Source organism: Microcaecilia unicolor, chromosome 2 (assembly GCF_901765095.1).
Source record: "Microcaecilia unicolor chromosome 2, aMicUni1.1, whole genome shotgun sequence".
Lineage (NCBI taxonomy): Eukaryota > Metazoa > Chordata > Amphibia > Gymnophiona > Siphonopidae > Microcaecilia > Microcaecilia unicolor.
The window spans coordinates 382,800,626-382,820,028 of record NC_044032.1 but is presented as its reverse complement, the minus strand read 5'-3'; the positions used below and the strand labels follow the sequence as shown (position 1 = coordinate 382,820,028).

Genomic DNA, 19,403 nt, shown 5'->3' with positions numbered 1-19,403 from the left:
ATTCATTTATTAAATTTGATTTAAATTATTTAAGGTGTTGTACAATAAAATGGTAAATTACAATATCCTGAATATCTGACCTGTTTGCAGCCCTTGAGGATTAAACTTTAACAAGCCTGTAAAAGGTACAATGAAATAGGTTGCTGGGAAGCAGGTCCAGTGTTAGACATGCTGGGGCCCGTAATCCCCTCTCTTCCCTGCCCCCTCCCTCGATTTCCCTACCCATCATTATTACCACTGATATAACAACCTTAAATGATTTCTTTACACACAAAACACAGACAGACCTTCACCAAATACAGAACAAGGGATCACAGATTAGAAATATGAACACCAAAATGGAACTGGGAACCCCAAGAAGTTAAACTCAGCAAGTACTGCAACACGAGAGAAATAAAAACAGAAATGCACTTCATTTTCTACTGAACACAATCAGTGGCATAACCATGAAAGGGGGGGGGGGGGAGGACATAGATCCCCTCAAATTAGCATCTCCCTTGCTGTGGCTGGTGGGGCTCCCCAAGCCTGATGACCACCTCCTTCCCCTCCTCAGGTCCAGTGACCAGAACTCTCCGATCTCTGTAGCTAAGAGCAGTATTTCAGAGCTGTTGCCCCCACCTCCGCACACCTGCTCATCTTTCACACATTCAAAAAAAAAAAAAAAGAAATTTGAACATGCGGAGGGGGGGGGGGGGGCATCTCCGTTTTCTAATGATGGTTCAGTTGCCAAGATAGAATCTCAGGACACTGAATATTACAAACGCTACAGATTAAAACAAGTCCTGAAATATTAGAAAATCAGGTTCTTAGGTAACATGCATTAAATATTAATACTGTCACGCTGGAGACAGAGGAAATGTGGTAAAAAAATATAGAAATAGTCTTACTAATATTGGACACCACTGGTATGATTAAAAGTACTTCCTTGATATCTTGAGTGTACATAACACCCTGTAAACTACAGAAGGAAGCCCTCTTTAGCAAAGAAAAGTATTAAGAACTCTAACAGTGCATTTGAGAAGTTGAGATCATAGTTGATATTCACTGGCTTATGAGTGAGGTTTATTCCTGTCATGGTATCTGTAAGAGAAATCCATTTGGAGGTGCAATTTCCTGAGAGATGTAGGAAAATATGGCAAATGAGTATAGAAATTGTACCAGTTCTCATGTACGCCGTGTTAAAAAACCCCCAATACAAATCTGTGTTGCAAGTGCATACTATATCTTAACAAGCTCCAGAAATGGAAGCTGTTTGGGATGATACAGGTACAATGAAGATCACAAGTGAGCAAACTTCACGGTTCAGTGGCTGTGCTGCATGAAGGGCTTTGGTTGCCTTCCCATATCTGTCCTTCTGGAGGCAGGGAGCATAGCCCTGGGGAATGGAGAGGAAGTTGTTCTCATTGCACAGTGGCAACATCTAGTGGCTGGATTAAAGTTCTATGTTTGAAGGTTCTGTAAAGAGCCCTGGTACATAGCTTACATATAAGGCCTGTCACCAGGGTGACCAGATTAGACATGTTGAGAGGTATAAAATGGGGGGGGGGGGGGGGGGAGGGGAGGGTTGTGGGGTGGGGAATCCCTGGGGCGTTGTAAGAGGTGGCTTTGTTGTTGGCTTTCTAGCCCTGATTCTGATTGCTGGAAGCTCAGAGGAGGGAGATGAAATAGCAACCTCCCTCTCTCTATCCCTACCCAAAAAAGTCCTAGAAGTAAATTTGAGACAGAGCTGTACCTAGCATACCTTGCAATAAGAGTGAGGTTCATTCATGTCACAGTATACCCAAAATATAGATTCTATAGTGCTAAATTCCTATACAACCACCTGCATGCTTTACAGAATAAGTGGTGTATGCTAAACTAAAATCTACATATAAAAACATTTATGGGAGTGGAAATCTCACTGACCTTGCATACACTTCTCAATTCTATGTAACTCAGCAACAGGGCTCTCCCCCACCAACCACAATCCTACATAAGGAACATCCTTTTTTTTTCTTTTGTTTTTAAAATTTTTGTAGAACAGCTCATAACTTGCCTCTTTGCTTAACCCTTCTGGTAACTTATTGCACAACTGTGGAGTCAATACTGAAAATTCCTTATCTCTCAGCCTGGTCAGTTGTAGCTGTCTCACTAATGGCACCATGAAAAAGGCCCCGTGACTTGATTGCAGCTGCCAGCAAAGGTACATATTGATTCAATTTCCTAGTCATCACTTTGCAAAGCTGAAAAGGCAAAATAGGGCAATTTAAAACTAATCCTTCCCTGAATCGACAACCAGTGTTGGCTGCTCAACAAAGGACGTTCTGAAACCCACCTAAGTTGATTTTAAGATCAGCCTGGCTGCCATATTATTTTTAGACAGTAGAGTAATGGCCTTGGTAGCCACACACACAATCTATAACAACCTAGAGTTGGAAGCCCTGAGGTTTGCACCACCAACCTACGGTAAACATGTCTGGTCCTCAGTTTTCCAAATATGGCACATATACGGTACATGCTACCTGCCCCTCTCCTGTAAATCTGTGGTTTAAATACCATCATAAATTGCTTACCTCTTTCATCACTCCAGACCTTCCACACTACAAAAATTAAACCCACTTGGAGAGACTAGTCTGAGAGAAGTGTGTGTGTGTGGTTATTTTTAGTTAAATTTTTTGCTTTGTTTTGCTACCCTGACTTTAACATAGTGACAGGTGAAGAAAGAGATAACACTGAGTGGAGGCTGTTTTTATATGTTGCTTTTATTTATTTGAAATATCAGCTCCTTAGGAGTCTGTATTTGGTATTAATGTACAGTATTTAGCCTGCACTTATCTGTTTTCTTCCTCCTTTCATCCCACCAGCCTCATTCACAGTCATGTGTTACAATGTGTTGTGTGATAAATATGCCACCCGGCAGCTATATGGCTACTGCCCCTCCTGGGCATTAAACTGGGAATACAGGAAAAAGGGAATCATGGAAGAAATCGTCAACTGGGATGCAGATATCATTAGCCTTCAGGTGAGGGGTCCTGTGCATCATTTTCTTTCAGTTTTTGTCTGAAGATGTGTAAGAGAATCCCTATACCCTTCCTCACACAGGTAGCTTTTTAAAATGTGCTATTCATGTGTGGAATAAGCCTTCAGGACAGTGTGCAGTCAAATGCAATGAACATTTTTAGCTTTCTACTCTCGCTTCAGATCATTCCATGCTGAGGATGCATGTTTTACGGTTTCTTCAACGGGAGAAGCAGGGGGCACCTAGGATATCCCAGCACATCCCCCAACACCCATGCGCAAAATGCACACTAATGTTATGGTCAGCTTCAGTACTCGCTAGACATTGCAGCTACCCAAATAGTGGTTCTTTTCTCCTAATTGATAAGTGACTGCTTTTCCCCCTTATCCTGGAAGATCTACTTACTCTGTGTTGTATGGCGAGATAAAAGTATGCTATTGGTGACACCAGTATAAGTTCGGCACTGACAAGATAAAGATCTTTCATTGTCATATCTTATCGAATATTAAGAAGTCTTAATTTTCCCCCTCACTTCTTGGGCTCTTTGACAATTACAATGGGGTAGTCAAGGGCAATGTATATTTTATAGTTTCTGTATATTGTAGATTACGCAGAGGTTAGCAAAATCCCCATTGTGTAGTATTGTTTCAACACTCAACTTTATAAAGACCTCTGTGTAGGTGGAATGTATGACATCAGGAGGTCACTATATACTGATACTGTTTGTAATCCACAATATTTTTGTTAACAAAACTAGATTGCTTTTCTGTGTGTGTGTGTATGCGAGTCTGTGCCAGAGGAACTTCTCAGTCTTGCCAACTATACATAGGTGTAGCTTGGGGTTGGCATGGAGGAGCAGTCTCCCCACCCCACCCCCAAATGTTGCGGGTGCTAATGCTGAATTGGTTCCCACTGCCCCCACTGCCAGTATGACTTTCGTATCTTTCCTCCCCTCCCCAACCTGCATCAAAGCAAGCACGCAAACTGATGGTACCACAGTACCCGAAAGCTTTCTCACCCGTAGTTTCTCATGTTCCACATATTCTGGTATGACAGTTATTTCCAGTAATGAATTTCCAGTTCAAGAAGGGTTATAAGTAGAAAAATAACTTTTCTCAGCTGCCTGAACATGCATCCATTTCAGAAATCTTCTTATTGTTTAAGTGAAGTATAATCTCAGGCAAGATGTTTTAAAGCTGGGGTTTTTTTTTCCACAGGGCCAAATTGTAAGTGGGCCTAAGGCTTTCTCAAGGCAAATGGGTCCTCCCATTCTCACTTCACTAGAAGCTCGTAACCAGTGCTTGGGTTTAAGATTTTAAAATATTTTCTCGGTTCAGTAAGTTAGAGGGGAACAGCATCAGATGTGACTGCAGTTGTACAGAGCCACATACATGTATTTCAGATGAGTTCAGGACCATTTATTAACATAATAAACAATGGCAGCAATACACTGGGATCTCAAGCGAGTCTCTCAACACTGGCGTAAGGTCAAAGAAAAGGAAGGACTCCTTAGCTCATGGTGGCTTTGAAATAACCCTTCACAGAATTAGCAAATAACCCTTGAAATATACTGAATAAAACGGTTTTAACTTTATAAAAATGTATGCTTAATTTTTACTGGTGCCACAGTTCTCTCTCACCACAGAACCTACCTCTGAGCTGTTGCAGGAAACTGAGGGATATATTTATAATTAGCAGAACATTTACATGAGAAAGCTGAGCTGCTTGTTCTTGGAAATAGTATTTTGTGTTTCTAAATGATGATGTATCCTGGAGCAGAAATTTGGGGAGGAGGGGTCAATTACTAGACAGTTTCCTAGTTGGATTGATCCTGGGGCCTGAAAAAAGTATACTCAACACAATGTTAATGAAATTGTAGGAACAAGTTTCTAAATCAGAATTTTTCCTATTTTATCTGTAATATAAAATGTATATACTGTAAACTTTTTGTTGTCTAGGATCTTCTACTTTGTCCAATCATTTTTTCTTTTTTATGTTTTTGTACTGTTTCCAATGTCCCCATTCTGGTGTTCAGTTGTTTTATCATTCACACTTTCTATAACCCTTCTCTTTCTCAACAAATTAATCCAGCACTTGTGAGTTATACCCATCCACCAGCAGGTGGAGATAGAGGACTCAGAATTGAGCCGAGCGATAAGAGGTAGTGTACATTTGCTCCCATTCTTTATTCCTGTATCTCCATCTGGTGGCAGATGCATCCCTGTGCAGTTCTGGATTGATGTTGAGACACTTGCTCCTGGTCCAGTGTTCTGGTTTCAGTAGAGCTGGGGGTTTAGGCGGTCTGTATAAGCCTTAGGTGTATACCTGGTGGTGCTAGATTCGTACCCCCACTCTCCCTGTGTACTCCCTTCTTTTGGTCTCCTTCCTTTTTAAAAGCAACAACAACAAAACAAAGGGGGGGGGGGGAGAGAGGGCAGAAGTTGCTTTAACTCTGTCTAGTGTCTCTCAAAGAAGCCTTCACAACTGTGGCATTTGAAAGGGGGGGGAGTGGCTCCAGTGCCAGTAAATGGTTTCTGCTGAGCTGCACTTTGTTTATTTCAGTATCTCTATGTCAGCACCGGCTGAAACAGGTAAGTGTTGCTTGATGAGGAAAACAGCCATGGGCCATTGTGTCTACTCTCTTTTGTCTCCTCATTCCCAGGAGCAGCTGAATTTACCTAGTGGCATTTTATCTCCTTCTTTAGGCCGGGCCACGTCTGTTCTGTTAGAGCTCTCAGGCCAGGATTCGGTGAGTGAGCAGCCTACTTTTATCATGGAAGTGGCTGCCATTTTTGATTCGTTACGCCATTCCTACTGGCTCATTCTCAGCCTTCCTCAACTCCTGCATCTCAGGACCCCTTAGACTATTCAACTGTTTTGAGCTCCTCTGACACACTATTAGGTTTGTCATGGCTGCATTTTGCCTTGGCTCCTTTTCCAGTGGATTTTGTGCGGTTTTTGCACCAGGTTTACTTACTGAAGTGGTCACAGGCTTCCTTGGTGCTTTCTGCTACTGCTCCTATGCATGAGGATGTTTCTTCAAAAAAGCAGAGCCTAAAGCCTCCTATTGAGTGAGACACAGATTCCATGGCCTCTGAATCTCCTTCAATTTTGACTCTTTTGCTTTCTCAGCATTCAGTGGGTGGTACTTCTTTAGTAGAGGGTGAGCTCCTCTAATGATAAAGGGAATGAGCTACCTGTCTTAACTACAGAAGTTTTGAAAATCCTTCATATCTCCTCTCCCGTAGCTCAGACCTTCTCTGCGACTTGTGATCCTATGATGGCAGGGACTAAAAGACCTCCTAAAGTCCTTCATATACAGGAGGTGATGCAGGAGCTCATTGCAGCTTAGTGAAACATCCTGACTCTGGGCCTAAGGTGACCAGAGCCATGATGAGACATGGGCCATGCTTCCCAGAGGATTTGGAAAAGCTTAAGCTGCCCATGGTGGATTCTCTGGTCTGTAAGAATATATTAGAAGGATAAACTCCTAATATATAATCAGAGGTACTTGGCTGACATAACACTACTAAATAACAATTATTCTGGGCACGTTTCTAGGGGATGCGTGTACCTCTTATTTGTCCTCAGACTCTTCTCCTAGCTAGCTGTACCAATGAAAGGAGCAATGCCAGAGATGAAATATATTATTTATTAGGTAGAAAAATAATATGGCAAATTGCAAAGCAGCTTACTAAAATACTCTTGTATTACAAAAATAAATAATCACCAAGATATATACAAAGAAATATGATTAGCCAAATAACTATATGGATAAGTAATAATACAACTGATCACAATACTGATATCCTACTTATTACGAAAACTTACACCACTAACATATCTTGTGCAAATTCACACTTAGCAGCTAATCATTCACTGACCACCAATCCTGAAATAAAACCAATCTGTCACAGATAAAACTGTGGACTAACTATTCCCTGAACCATAGATAGTAAACCCTGCTATCTCACCCTGCAGTCCGTATTGCAGACTTCCATTGGGTGAAGAATCGGATTCCACCATTGAGACTCAAGCTAAAGCCCAAGCGAGTCTTATCTCATTCCCGGAATAAAGTCCAAGGTCTTTACTCTCTACTGATCACAGTCTTTTGGGTAGTCCCAGTGTTGTAGCTGAGCTAACCTTTCAGTTTGTTACAAGGTATACAGTTCACTGGTGTTTAGGAAATCAGTCTCTTGCTCTCTCTCAGAGCCATCTATCCACCAACAAGTCTTCTGGTCTTCTCCTTTCTCTTCTCTTTCTTCAGTCCAACATTGGCATCTTTCTGGGTCAGATTATATCTGTGGACCAATCACAGATGGTTCAATTATGTCCAGCCAAGTTCATGGTCATGAAGAGAGGCCTTTGTTATAGCAAAGAAACTGTTCCCAGACGGTAGCAGATGGTAGCAAACCTCCCTCTTAATTCTCATTAAAACTTGGAGCCATGGTCTCTGTGAGGAGCACTTCTCTGCTCTTCCCAGGAGATAACTGGAGGCTAGTTTGCAGCAAACAATGTGTCCTTGGATGAAGTCATCCTCGTATGCCAAGCAGTAAGTTTCCTTTGTGAAAAGCTGGTTTCTGATGGTTACAGATGATTTCAGGCCACAGGCTGTAGAATACATATTGGTTATAAAAGAATGGTTCATGTTACTAAGATTACTGTTTCAGTTCAAAGAGGAACAATGCTTAAGGATATGCAAGACTGTAGAATTGAGGCGTCTTTTAAATTTTCCTTTGAGGTAGCTGCCTTATGTTTGCAAACTACAGTGTTGGTTTCTTATGTAGCTAGAGCCTGTCTGTGGTTTATTCAACAAGCAGCTGGTAATTCTGGAGAATTCCCTTCGGCTCTGGATTTTCTAACTCTGGAAGCAGATGGACTCTATGACCTTCTCAGAGCTTCGGTGAAGGAGATGGCCTTAGCGGCATGGCATCTCTTGTGGCTTTGGAATTGGGTGACAGATGCTGCCTCTAAATCCACTCTAAGTTGCCCTTCAGGGGTAAATTATTATTTGAAGAACATTTAGAGAAGCTTGCCAAGGATTTAGGAAGTTCTAAATCTCTCACTGTTTACTGGAGCAAAAGCCAAAATCTTCTATCGGTCTTCCCAGTCTCAGTCTTGTTTTTGGAAAGCCAAAAGATACAGGCCTGGACATTCTTATTTGAAATCTCGTAGTCAGTATTAGCAGTCTTCCTTTCAGGGAGGCAAGAGAGATGGAGCTTAGCCGTCCTGAACAACCATTTCTGCCCACCTTTCCCAACAAAGGTGGGCAGGTTCACTCCTTGACCACCTTGATAGGCTGTCATCTGAAGGGCTTTTACGAGGAAGTGGACCAAGATCACTTCTGATGGGTTTTAAAGTTCATCAGGGAAGGTTACAAACTTGAGTTTTCTTAACCCTCTCACAGATTTTGTTTTCTTGGAATCTCCCTGTTGGGCACTAGCAAAAAAAGAAAACAGTTCTTTCCACCCTACAAGGTCTTTGGGAGCTGGAGACAGTGTTAGTTGTTCCACCCGAGGAGCAGGGGCGTAGCCAGACAACAGATTTTGGGTGGGCCTCGGCAAGAATTGAGTGGGCACCAAGTGTTCTCCCCCCCCCCCTCCTCAAAGAAAAAATATCTCAGCTGGTGGGAAAGCGCTTCTTTCCACCTTGGCAGCAGGAATGCACTGAAAACTGAGCATGCATAGGTGCCGGTGTCGTGGAGAGTAGCATTTTTGTTACCATCAGGGGAAATCTTTAGCTGGCGGAGCTTGGGTTTCCCACCAGTTACCACTAAACATGTGCTACTGTTGGGTGGGCCTGAGCCATAAATGGGTGGGCCCTGGCTCACCCAAGCCCACCTGTGGCTACGCCACTGCCGAGGAATGGGGGCTGGAAAAGTATTCCCTTTATTGTGGTCCCAAAGAAAGAGGCTCCTTTCATCTTATTCCTTTTCTATGTTCTGTTTTTTTTTTTTTTAACTTTAATCTTTATTCATTTCAAAATAGCATCCAAACGTATTGAATGAAATAGCCAAGTAACAGGGGGAAAAAAACCAAAAGGAAATCTTTACAAAAATAAAACAAATTTTGGCAAAGTAGTCCACCTGGATCAAGATAAGGAAATACAATGTACCAACAATATAAAAAATGAAAGTGGTTGAAAGTCACTTACAGCAGCCAGCAAGCATTTGATTTTAAATAACTATCCCAGGTTTATCCTGCACCATCCTTCCTGGCTTCAAGAAAATCAATAGCAAGAGTTGTCGGTTTTAAAGCCAAGAATTCTTTTCTTTCCATATCCCTAGAAAAATCAGGAAATACTTGGAAAACCCATAAACAGCACATTTATATTTTACCATAAACAGCTGCTGCAGGAAACTGAGAGATACGTTGAATATATATATGATGAAAATATAAATGCATAATGTTATTCCTATCCATCTCAAAACCAAATTCAGCAATCAGAGTTGTACGCTCCGTAATTTCTTCCTAAAAATTCAGTAAGATTCATTACTTTCTGTGTTTCTCCAGGAGCAATAGAACCAGATCCATCTGATCTTCTTATCCAGAGATGTAGTGGAAGGTTATCTTCTGGAACTCCAAGGATCTCCTTAAAATATTTTTTCAACATATCTATTGCTGCAATCAAAGATGACTTTAGGAAGTTAATAAATCTTAAGAAGTTTTTCTTCAGTTGGTTCTCAAGATGCTCCATTTTCTTTTCCAACACTTCCCTTTCTTTAATTATAACATTCCCCGAGTTCTGGTGACCTTCCAACTTCTGTTCCATAGCCAGAACTCTGGAAGCTTGTTGTTCCAGCTCCTGAGAGTGATTCACCATATTTTTCTTAAAGTGACCTGAAAATTTCACTGTTGCAGTGTAAAGGCCCTGTATAGCATCCCATAAGGAATCCATTATAACAACTGCTGGTCTTGCCAAACTTTGAAGGTCACCTCCTAAAGCTACCACCTCATTTTTTGATGTCTTCTCCTCCTCGTCAGCGGCTCCAAACTGCTGACCATCAGGAAGAAAACTCTCCACACGAGGTGTACCGGCACTCCTCCAAGGCCGTAGCTCAGGGGAAAGACTTCCTGCTCCGAGCTCCCCTGCCCTCCAGCACCGATGAAAATGCCTCCGGGTCTTGGCAAACCTAGTTTATGATTGGGGCTGAAAGACTTCCCTTTGATACTTTGGTTGGCCGTAGCTGTTGCTGACTTCTGAAGCTGCAGGTTGAACTTTAGTATTCTGAGCTACACAGCTCTCTAGCATTAACCTGACCCAGTAAAAGGGTCTGCATTGGGGCAGGAGTTAACTCGCTGAAGAATTGCTTTCCTTTTCCCTATGAGTGCAACCAAGAGAAAATTCTAGGTGGGCTGAGTACACGGAGCTCAGAGCAGTACAGCTACTGCCATGCCATCTTGATCCCTCTCTTCCTTCGTCCTCTTTTAGACCTGTAGCACATGAATCATGCCTTAAATTACCCATTTCAGGTTGAGATGCTTTGATCATTGATAGCTTCAGTGCAGCCAGGAGAGTTTCTCACATATCTAGACCTCAAAGAAGCCTATTTTCACATTCCTTTTTGACATCACATCAGCGTTTCCTCCACTTTGCGGTTCTCAGCTGTCATCAGTTTCAAGAGTAGACCCACGTAGTAAAATAAAATATTTATTCAGTGCAGGTATATAAAAACAGCATATAATTTTCCTCTAACCGCCCAACATGAGGAAAATTATATGCTGTTTTTATGTTCTTGCATTGAATAAATATAATTTTATTTTACTACTTGGGTCTGCTCCTCATTTTTGCTGTTCTGGATTTGTAGACTGCTTGCCTGGATGCTAGGCTGTATAGAGAGAGGTGTGATCAGCAGAAGAAAGGAAGTGTTGATGCCCCTGTACAAGTCGTTGGTGAGGCCCCACCTGGAGTATTGTGTTCAGTTTTGGAGGCCGTACCTTGCGAAGGATGTTAAAAAAATGGAAGCGGTGCAAAGAAAAGCTACAAGAATGGTATGGGAATTGCGTTCCAAGACGTATGAAGAGAGACTTGCTGACCTGAACATGTATACCCTGGAGGAAAGGAGGAACAGGAGTGATATGATACAGACGTTCAAATATTTGAAAGGTATTAATCCGCAAACAAATCTTTTCTGGAGATGGGAATGCGGTAGAACGAGAGGACATGAAATGAAAATGAAGGGGGGCAGACTCAGGAAAGATGTCAGGAAGTATTTTTTCACAGAGAGGGTGGTGGATGCTTGGAATGCCCTCCCGCGGGAGGTGGTGGAGATGAAAACGGTAATGGAATTCAAACATGCGTGGGATATACTTTACTTTTTGTCTATTTAGATTGTAAGCTCTTTGAGCAGGAACTGTCTTTCTTCTGTGTTTGTACAGTGCTGCGTACACTTTGTAGCGCTCTAGAAATGTTAAATAGTAGTAATAGTAGTAGTATATAAAGGAATCCTGTGCAGAAGGAATGGATCCTCAGAAGCTTAGCCGAAATTGGGTGGCGGAGCAGGAGGGGGGAAGAGGGGTTGGTGGTTGGGAGGCGAGGATAGTGGAGGGCAGACTTATACAGTCTGTGCCAGAGCTGGTGATGGGAGGCAGGACTGGTGGTTGGGAGGCGGGGAATCCAGCTGGGCAGACTTATACGGTCTGTGCCCTGAAAAAGACAGGTACAAATCAAGGTAAGGTATACACATATGAATTTATCTTGTTGGGCAGACTGGATGGACCATGCAGGTCTTTTTCTGCCGTCATCTACTATGTTTTTTGGGGTCATCAATTTCAGGCCATATTATTTGCCTTTCCAGAACTTTCTCCAAGGTGATGTTAGTAGTTGCTGTGTTTCTCCGTTGCCAAAGAATCAGAGTGCATTCTTTCCTGCATGAGTGGTTAATCAGACCCTCTTCATATCAGGACAGTTTGGAAGCAAAGTCCAAGGTGGTGTTGACATCAGTCTCTGGGCTGGATAGTTAATCTACCCAAGAATCATCTGCCTCCATCGCAGTTGCTTGAGTATCTTGGAATGTGTTTCAGTGCTCTGATGGGAAAAGTTTTCCTTCAGGCTTCCAAAATCTCCAAGATCCAAACTCAGATTTGTTGTCTACTGCTCCTCTTGAACCTTTGCGCTTGTGATTATATGCAAATCCTGGGTCTGGTGGTTGTATCTTTGGAGTTGTTCCCTGGTCAAGAGCTCACATGAGGCCGTTTCAATTCTCTGTGCTAAGTCGTTGGTCTTCGGTGTCTCAAGAATACTGTGTCTGTCTCCCTTGTACTGTTCAGGTGAGGCAGAGTATGACTTGGTGTCTTCAGCAATGCAGTCTCCTTCAGGAAGTCCTGCTTGCATCACCACAGTGGATAGTAGTAACTACAGAAGCCAGTCTCTAAGGCTGGGGAGCCCATTTGCTCCACCTTATGGCTCAGAGAAAGTGTACACTTGTGGAAGCTGCTTGGCCAATCAGCCGTCTGGAGCTCAGGGCAGCTTTTGAAGGCTGTGGTTTGCGTTTGCATCGGTGCTTCGTCATCAGCCAGTTTGAATTCTGTCAGACAATGTGACAACCGTATCCTACATCAACAGGCAGGGAAGGACTCAGAGTGCCTCCTTTGCCTTGGATGCCCACCTTCTTCTTTGGGAAGAAAAGAATCTTCAAATGCTGCCAGCGACTCACATTGTGGGGAGCTTGAACATTCAGGCAGGCTTTTTCTCAGCAGGAATTCCTTGGATTCAGGGGAATGCGAGCTTTCTGACCAGGCATTTGGCCTCATAACAGAAATGGGGGCTTCCTCAGATGGATCTTACGGCCAGGAGAACCAATGCCAAGCTTCCTAAATTCTAAAGCAGAAGAAGAGAGGTTCTCAGGAATTGGATATCTTGATAAAAGCCTTGGCCCTTTCAATTCTTTCCTTTACATGTTTCCTCCCTGACCCTTGATAGGCAGGGTTCTCACCGGGTTGCTCTTCATTCATGTCATGTGGTTCTGATTGCTCAAGACTGGCCCAGAAGACCGTGTGGTATGTCGATCTCAGTTGTCTTTTGCTGGATGACCATCTTCCTCTTCTAAACGTGTAAGGTTTTTTACGTCTGGTCCCATTCTCATGTAGAATATGTCTCGATTTGGTCTTATGGCCTGGCTCTTCAAGGGCAAACTTAAGGATAAAAGAATATCCAGTTGATGTCATATCTACTCTCCTTCGAGCTAGGAAGTGTTCTGCCTCTACTGCTTATGCTAGATTTTGGAGGGTGTTTGAAGCATGGTGTTCTGAGAGAGCTGTTTGCTCTTTTCATTTGTCCCTTGCACATATTTTGCCATTTCTTCAAGTTGGGTTCATAAAGGCCTAGCTTTAAATTCTTTGAAGGTCCAGGTAGCTGCTCTCGCCTGCTTCAGAAGGGGCATGAATCTTCAACTTTCTCTTCAGTCTGTTTGTCCTCAGTGGAACTTCAGCTTTCTGCTTAAATCTCTAAAAAATCTTCCTTACGAACCTCTAAAAAGGGCCGCTCTGAAGGATCTTCCTTTGAAATTGATTTTCCTGGTTGCCATTACTTCCACCAGGTGTGTGTTGGAGCTTTGGACTCTCTCTTGTAGGGATCCATTCCTATCCTTTCCAGTATTGGGAGCTTTTAAAATTAGAACTCTTCCTTCCTTTCTAAGGTAGCATCACCTTTTCACCTCAATCAGCCTTTGCTACTTCCTTCTTTCTCAGAGGATGTGTGGAAAAGATTATGCCATACTCATGTTACTTGACCTTCGGGTCTTGGTCAGATCTCTGAACATCACTAATGAATTTAGGGAATCTGATCATCTGTTGTTCTTTTTGCAGGTCCCAAGAAGGGGTCTGGCTGCATCTAAACCTACAGTGTCGCTGCATGAAAGAAGCTTTTTCCTCAGCCTACACTCTGGCGGGGAAGTCTCTGCCTTCAGCACTTACAGCTCACTCTACTAGGAGTGTCTGTACCTCTTGGGTGGGGTCTGGGGCAGTTCCTTTTGTTGAGATTTGCAGATCAGCTACCAACCTGTAAATTATGGAGAAGGTATGATGTAGCGGTCAGAAGGGAAACTGGGTTTGGAGCTTCTATGCTCCAAGTGGGACTTCCAGGCCCCACCATACTTGAGGACTGCTTTGGTAACATCCCACAAGTACTGGAATGATCTGTTGATGACACTGAGGGCATAGTTTCTTTCCTTTTAGTCTCAACAGATCAATCCAGTGACCCCACCCTAGTCTGCTGTGTTTTCTGTGTTTGTCCTCTAGTTCTGGAGACACCTCTATTCATAGATTTGGATATTCAGCTTCTTTGATAATTGTCAGTTTGGTTTATTCAGTTTTATTCTTGACAGAGGAAGGAGACCTCTCAGAGTTGTTCTGTTTTGTATTGTTCCAACTGCTTTATCTAATACTGAATGGGAGCAAGTGCACATTGCCTCCTATGGCTCAGCTGAATTCTGAGTCCTCTATCTCCACCTGCTGGTAGATGGGCATAACCCACAAGTGCTGGATTAATCTATTGAGACTAAATGAAATAAAATTAGCATGTAAGAAACTAATTTCTCCTTTCTTTAGTTTTCTCTTTCAACTCCACTTTCTCATCTACATGCATTTCCCCTTCCAACAACCACCTGCTCTTAGAATCCTTTTTAATAAAGCCTGCCTTCTACTTCCTGCTGCAATCTCTAATTTTACTGACAGCAACGGGGACAATAAGTGAGTTGCTAAGAGTTATTTTGTTATCAGCAACAAAGTAGAAGGGAAAACTAGGCAAAAAGCTATGCAAAAGATGAGAGCCCATAAAATACATCTGGAAAGCAATGAGCACAAATGCTCGCAGTCTAAGCAACAAAGTCACAGAGACATGGTTCAGTGACTCCCATGAATGAGATGGGACACAAACATACCAGGCAATAATCTCTTTAGGAAGGATGAAGATGGTTGAAAGTGGTGGAGTATCAATGTGTATGTGAAAAACCAATATTAAGGCTGTTAAAATGCAGGGAGCCTAGGGAAAGGAGGTTGCAGTATGGATCATCTTGGAAAGAGAAGATGGAAGCTCTATCTGCACAGGTGTTCACAGACCTCCAACAGAAATGGAGAAGTTGCATAAAGATCTGGTCATAGATTTCCAAATTTGGGAATGAAAGTGGTGGTCCCGTTTGGGAAATTTCAACCTGCCTGATACAGATTTGAATGTCCTTTTTGTAACATCAGATGGTGATGGAACCCACAAGGGAAGGGGCAACGCTGGGTATGTTTATAAGTGGAGAATATGTGTCTAAAATCTGGGTTGGTGCCCACTGGGCAGTAGTGATCATCACATGGTATGATTTGACATCAGAGCTAAAGTGGAATGCAATCACACACAAATCATAGTCCTGGATTCCAAGCCTGCTGACAGTAAAATACAATACATAAGAACATAAGTATTGCCATACTGGGACTGACTGAAAGTCCATGAAGCCCAGTATCCTGTTTCCAATAGTGGCCAATCCAGGTCACAAGTACCTGGAAAGATCCCAAAAAAGTACAACACATTTTATTCTGTTTATCTTAGGAAAAAGCAGTGGATTTTCCCAAATCCATCTTAATAATGAACTTTTAGGAAATTATCCAAACCTTTCTTAAACCCTGCTAAACTAACTGCTTTTACCACATTCTCTGGCAACAAATTGCAGAGTTTAATTACACATTGAGTGAAGAAATATTTTCTCCGGTTTGTTTTAAATTTACTATTTAGTAGCTTCATTTCATGCCCCCTAGTCCTAATGTTTTTGGAAAGCGTAAACAAGTGATTCACGTCTACCCATTCCACTCCACTCAGTATTTTATAAACTTTTATCATATCTCCCCTCGGCTGTCTCTTCAGACTGAAGAGCTCTAGCCACTTTAGCCTTTCCTCATAGGGAAGTTGTCCCTTCCCCTTTATCATTTTGTCACATTTCTTTGAACCTTTTCTAATTCTACTATATCTTTTGAGATGTGGTGATTAGAATTGGACACAGTATTCGAGTTGCAGTCACACTATGGAATGATACAAAGTTATTATAACATTCTAATTTTTGTTTTCCATTCCTTTCCTAATAATTCCTACATTGTATTTGCTTTCTTAGCTGTTGATGCACACTGAGTAGAGGATTTCAGCATATCATCAACGATGGCACCTAGATCTTTTCCTGGGCAGTGATTCCTAATGTGGAACCTTGCATCACATAGCTATAGTTTGGGTTCCTCTTCCCCACATGCATCAGTTTGCACTTGCTCATATTAACTGTCATCTGCCATTGGAATGCCGTGTCTCCCAATCTCATAAAGTGCTCTTGCAATTTTTCACAATCCTCTTGCAACTTAACTTTAAATTTGCTGATGACACAAAGTTATTGAATTACTTCACTAGTTATTCCCATCTGTAGATCATTATGAATATGTTAAAAAGCAGCGGTCCCAGCACAGACCCCTGGGGAACCCCACTATCTACCTTTCTCCATTGAGAATACTGACCATTTAACCCTACTCTCTGTTTTCTGTGTTTTTAACCAGTTCTTAATCCACAATAGAACTTTACCTCCTATCCCGTGTCTTTCTAATTTCATCAAAAGTTGTTCATGGGGCACTTTGTCAAATGCCTTTTGAAAATCCAGATACACAATATCAACCAGCTCACCTTTATCCACATGTTTGTTCACCCCTTCAAAGAAATGTAATAGATTGGTGAGGCAAGATTTCCATTGACTAAATCCATGTTGACTTTATCTCATTAATTCATTCCTTTGTATATGCTCTGTAATTTTGTTCTTTATAATAGTCTCTACCATTTTGCCCGGCATGAAGAAAGAGCTGACAGGATGGGAGGGCATAATGGAAGTAGTCAAGTTGAAATGAGATATAAAGGAACAGATCGTTTTTTAAGGAAAGTAAATAAAAGCAAGGGGAAAAGGAAACTGATGTGGTTCTCTAAACAAGTAGCTGAAAAAATAATGTCAAATGAGGAAGAATGCAAGAAGAGGAACACAGAAAAGAATATTGGCTCGGAGAGAAATATGGCTGGCAAAAACACAGTTGGAATTGAAAATGACTAGAGAATAAAAGTAAGTGACAAGACTTCTTTCACGCATGATGAAGAAAAAGGGAAGGCTAGAAATAGAATTATAAGATGTGGGGAACTGCTTTGAATTTCTTCTGTGTTTGCAGAAGAAAATACTAAAGGATCACAGTTAACTGACAAAGATATGTATGGAAATGAAGTAGATATCGTACCTTCACAAAGAAGGAAGCATTCCTGGGGTTGGATGAGATACATTCCTGGATATTGAGGATACTTAGAAAGCTTTTACTGGATCATTTTAAAGATTTGTTTGATAAATACTTGTAGATGGGAGAGGCTCCACAGGAATGAAGAAGTGTATGTGGTCCTTCTTCACAAAAATGGTGTCAGAAGTGGATACATTTCACTTTGGTGGTTGAAAAAGTAATGGAGGCACTGTTGAAGAAAAAGTGACCTGTTTAGGATCCAACAAGTTGCAAGATCTGGGACAACATGGTTTCACCAAAGGAAAATTGTGCCAATCAAATCTGATTTCTTTGGGTGACCAGAGAATTGGATGGAGAGGATACATTACATGTAGTCTACTGGGATTTCAGCAGAGCCTTTAATAACTGTTCCAGTTGTTCCTTTTTGAGGCTCATAAATAAAGTAGCTGAAGTTAGGACCCAAGTGGTTAACTGGATTAGAAACTGGTTTCCTGACTGGAAGCAGGTGATAGTGAATGGAAATCACTCAAGGAAAGAAAAGTGAGTAATAAGAGTGCCTCAGTGATTGTTACTGGGGCTGATTCTATTCAATACATTTGAGTGATATTGCCGAAGGGTTAAAAGGAAATGTTTCACTTTTTGCTGATGACATGAGGTGTGCAACAGATTGGAAAACTTGGAAGGAGTAGACAACATGACCAGTGATAGTAAATGGCATGGATGAGCAGACTGGATAGACCATATGGTCTTTATATGCCTTCATTTTTCTAGGTTGCTATGATCAAAAAGTTTAGAAGACTTGTTCAGTGCGAAGAAGTGCAGAGTGATGCACTCGGGATGTAAACCTCCAAAATAGCTGTATATGATAGGAGTGAGAGGCTGATATACTCAGACCAGACCTTGGGATGATTGTTTTTGTCACCTTGGGATCTTCAGACACTATCTGTCCAATATCCACTTGGCAGCGGTCAGCGTTTTTATGTCCACCGCCGATTGTATTCCCGGATATTCAATGCCGGGCCATGTCTGGGCACTGGCATTGAATATCCAGTTTTAGGTTGGCCACTAAAGCTTATGCGGTTAAGTGCAATATTCAGCCCTTGACCACATAAGCTGAACTGCATAAAGATAGGACTGCTATTTATGCGGCCCAATTTAAGGGTATGATGATTGAACCAAAACGTATATGAAGAGACTTGAAGACCTGAATAGGTATACCCTAGTGGACAGGGGAAATATGATACAGATGTTTAAGTACTTGACGGCTATTAATATACAAACAGATCTTTGTCAGAGAAAAGAAGTGGTAGAACTAGAGCACATGAGGTTCTAGGGAGGCAGGAGTAACATCAGGAAATACTTTTTTTTTTTTTAATGGAGACAGAACATGGGCCAAAAACAATACAGACCTGAACAAAAATATGGAAGAAAGCCATAAGAACTTACAAGCACAATATAAAAGCAAAAATAGAATACAACAACACTAACCCAGAACAGATAAATACGAAATAAATATTTGAAATCATGAACAACTTACTCAAAACCCAGGATGTACTGGCAACAATCAAAATACCATCTAATGCGAACAAGCTTGCAAAGTATTTAGAACAAAAAATAACTAAAACAAGATCTAACCTTGCAACACCTCAGGCATCCATCATAGACTTCTTACAAGAATGCAAAACCAACAACATTCAAACCATGGCAGACATTTTGTTTCGCTTTTGAACCACCCAAAACAAGCAAAGTGAAGGAAGCACTGATAAAATACGCACATACAAAATGCCTGCTAGACAAATGCCCCAACTGTTTGATGGAACACCCACCGGAATGGTTCATTGACTGCATCACCAAACACCTCACGTATATTCTCTCAAAAGGACAATTCCCAAAAGATAAAGGTGAAATTGTACTCTCTCCAATCCCCAAGAACGCAACAAACAAGATCAGCGATCTCACAAACTTCAGACCAGTGGCCCTCAATACCACTATTGACCAAAACAATGAAGGCCCTTGGTAGCACAACAACTAATGGAATACATGACTAAATTCTCAATCCTTCATAAATCCCAGTCAGGATTCAGACCACAACACAGTACCGAAACTGTCATAGCAACCCTGATAACAAAGTTCAGGTGCTTGAGAAGCCAAGGTCAGAGTATACTATTATTACAATTCAA

The 19,403-nt window shown here is 41.7% G+C and overlaps 1 protein-coding gene across 1 annotated transcript in view; it reads left to right on the top strand.

Moving 5' to 3' along the window:
• Positions 1–19,403, top strand: part of CNOT6L (CCR4-NOT transcription complex subunit 6 like) — a 221,092-nt gene that overhangs the window by 169,846 nt on the left and 31,843 nt on the right. Inside the window, exon 7 of the mRNA XM_030192478.1 lies at positions 2,844–3,001. Coding sequence (XP_030048338.1) covers positions 2,844–3,001 — 158 coding nt within the window. The remainder of the gene's footprint in view (positions 1–2,843; positions 3,002–19,403) is intronic.